Source organism: Palaemon carinicauda, chromosome 29 (assembly GCF_036898095.1).
Source record: "Palaemon carinicauda isolate YSFRI2023 chromosome 29, ASM3689809v2, whole genome shotgun sequence".
In the NCBI taxonomy this organism is placed as follows: Eukaryota; Metazoa; Arthropoda; class Malacostraca; order Decapoda; family Palaemonidae; genus Palaemon; species Palaemon carinicauda.
Window position 1 is genome coordinate 68,473,601 of NC_090753.1, and position 2,500 is coordinate 68,476,100.

At 53.6% G+C, this 2,500-nt stretch overlaps 1 protein-coding gene across 1 annotated transcript in view; it reads left to right on the plus strand.

Moving 5' to 3' along the window:
* Positions 1-497: 497 nt before the first annotated feature.
* Positions 498-2,500, plus strand: part of LOC137622816 (uncharacterized) — a 2,175-nt gene continuing 172 nt past the window's right edge. Inside the window, exon 1 of the mRNA XM_068353403.1 lies at positions 498-2,500. This exon is cut by the window's right edge and continues 172 nt beyond it. Within this exon, the coding sequence (XP_068209504.1) occupies positions 782-2,500 (1,719 nt within the window). The 5' untranslated portion in view covers positions 498-781.

Here is a 2,500-nt window from a genome sequence, read left to right on the forward strand (position 1 = left end):
ATATATATATATATATATATACATATATATATATATATATTTATATATATATACATATATATATATATATATATATATATATATATATATATATATATATATGCGTGTGTGTGTATGTGTGTGTGTTTTTGAGTTTGTTTAAGTTTATTTATTGGTGTTCATATTCATACATGTTTTGTAATTCTCGTATTAAGCACTGATTATATTTTTGCATCCAATAAATAGTCTTGAAAATCATTGCATATAAAATCTCGGTAATAAAAACATCAATTTTATTCACCAGATTTTATTATATGCTATTAATTGGAGTCAAATTATATTAATTCTATTATTTAGGACATTTTTTGGTCATCATTGCCCTCAAGATAATTATTTTTAGCTGATTTTCCATCTTGAATTGAAATGGATAAAACGACCTCGCAACGAACAGCCATTCAATTCTCCTGCTGGAATATCACTAAACTCCAGTTCAGATTTGATCGACGGTGTCCCCCTCTGTCCATTGGACAGATGCCACGCCCACTTTAACAAGAACCGCCCCCTCTGAACGTTGATTGGCCCCCGGGAAAAGTAGGCGGAGCTTGACAAGTTAGGGGCGGGTAGTCGTAAGCTCCTCTTATAGTGGCGTGCTTGAACTTAACTGGGGAAGGTGAAAGTGTCTTGGGGGCCCTTGGACGTTAGGTGTGGTGCGGTCCCGATATTCTGCCCCTTCGTCGTCTTCGCCGTCGTTATTCTCGCAGAAGCCGCAGGAGTGATTACCGATTAATACAGTTGTTAAGTGATGATGGCCCCGCGACCCACCAGCCCCGTCATGAACTCGGTGTGCGGCGGCCGAGAGTCTTCGGTGTCCCCTCCGTCAGTAGTGGCGCCTTTGGCCATCAAGCCGACGTCGTTGGGGGACAGCCAGGGCGTCCCTATGTCGATGGATCAACAGCAGCAGCGCCTTTTGTATCAGCTGGCCTTAGCTGAACGTCTCCGATTAGCCTCAGCCGGTTTGGCATGGGCCAGGCCTCCTTTACTCACCCACCAGCCCCACCACCTTCAGGAGCCCTCGGCGGCCGGGTCCTTGATGGGCGGCGGGCTCATGAACGGATTAGGCTTCCCCGTGATTGGAGGATTGGGCTCCGTCGCGGCCTTCGGCGGGGGCGTGATCAGTGCGGCAGCGGCTTCGCAGATGTCCCCGGCGGCTTACTCTCCTACACACCCTCTTTACGGATACCGGCTCCTGGACCCTCGCATGCTGCTGCCCAGGGGCCCCGAGGAGCCCAAGCCCCAGCACTCCTACATCGGCCTGATCGCCATGGCCATCCTGAGCAGCCCCGAGAAGAAGTTGATCCTGAGCGACATTTATCAATACATTTTGGATCATTATCCGTATTTCCGGTCGCGTGGGACCGGCTGGAGGAACTCCATCCGACACAACCTCTCCCTCAACGACTGCTTCATGAAGTCCGGCCGCTCCGCCAACGGCAAGGGCCACTACTGGGCCATCCATCCGGCCAACATCGACGACTTCAGGAGGGGCGACTTCAGACGCCGTAGGGCCCAGCGCCGAGTGAGGAAGCACATGGGCCTGGCCGTCGACGACGATTCGGAACCGGAGACCCTGTCTCCACCACCGCCCCCGCACGCGACTGCCTGCCACGAGATTCCCGCCCTTCCTGCCCTCCCGCGCCTCCCGACGACGGAGGTGAGCAAGCTCCTGACGAGGCCCAAAAGGCAGTTCGACGTCCTGAGCCTCCTGGCGCCCGACGCCCCTCGGGAATTGGCTTCCGGAGGATCCCAGGAGAGCCCAGAGGAGACGGTTGGTATGGAAGTGACCAGCGCCAGTGACCTCCTGCGTGGAAACCACCTGAGAGTCGTAGACGATCTCCGCCTTCAGGTACGTGAAGTGAGTGAGGAGGACGAAGTGAACCACAAGCTCCACCTGAAGGCGTCGCATTGCTTGCCCTTGAGCAGCTCCGAGCCGGACCTCCGTCGCCCCAGCAAGGAGTCGCCCTTGCGGATGAGGGCTGACGAAGGCGAGGCCGAAGGCGCCGAAGGAAACGAAGACGACGATGAACGAGAGGAGAAGTGTATTCCCTTGTACCACAATCAGAAAGTCATTCCCTCTTCTGCTTCGCCCTCCTCCTTCATGAGCTCAGGAGGAGCACGTGACAAAGGCTGCCTCCCTCCTGCAGTGAGAGACTCCCCCTCCCCGTTGGAGTACCTGCCAGCCCCTTGGCACACGCCTTCCCCGCCTACGTCCACTGCAGCAGCTGAACCTCCCCACAACAACCCAAACTCATCCCCCATCATACGGCAAACCTCGCCGCCCTCGCATCACTACGCCCGCGATTTAATGTCATCCAGCATCCGTAACTACGCCCCTAACCTCATCCAATCTCACGTGAACAAACCCATCATCCAGAATCTCCCGACTTCAACCTCCCTCAATTTGAACCTCGCCAGTTCAACCTCGCATAGTCTGAACCTGCAACAGCTTCCGCCCAGCCACGGC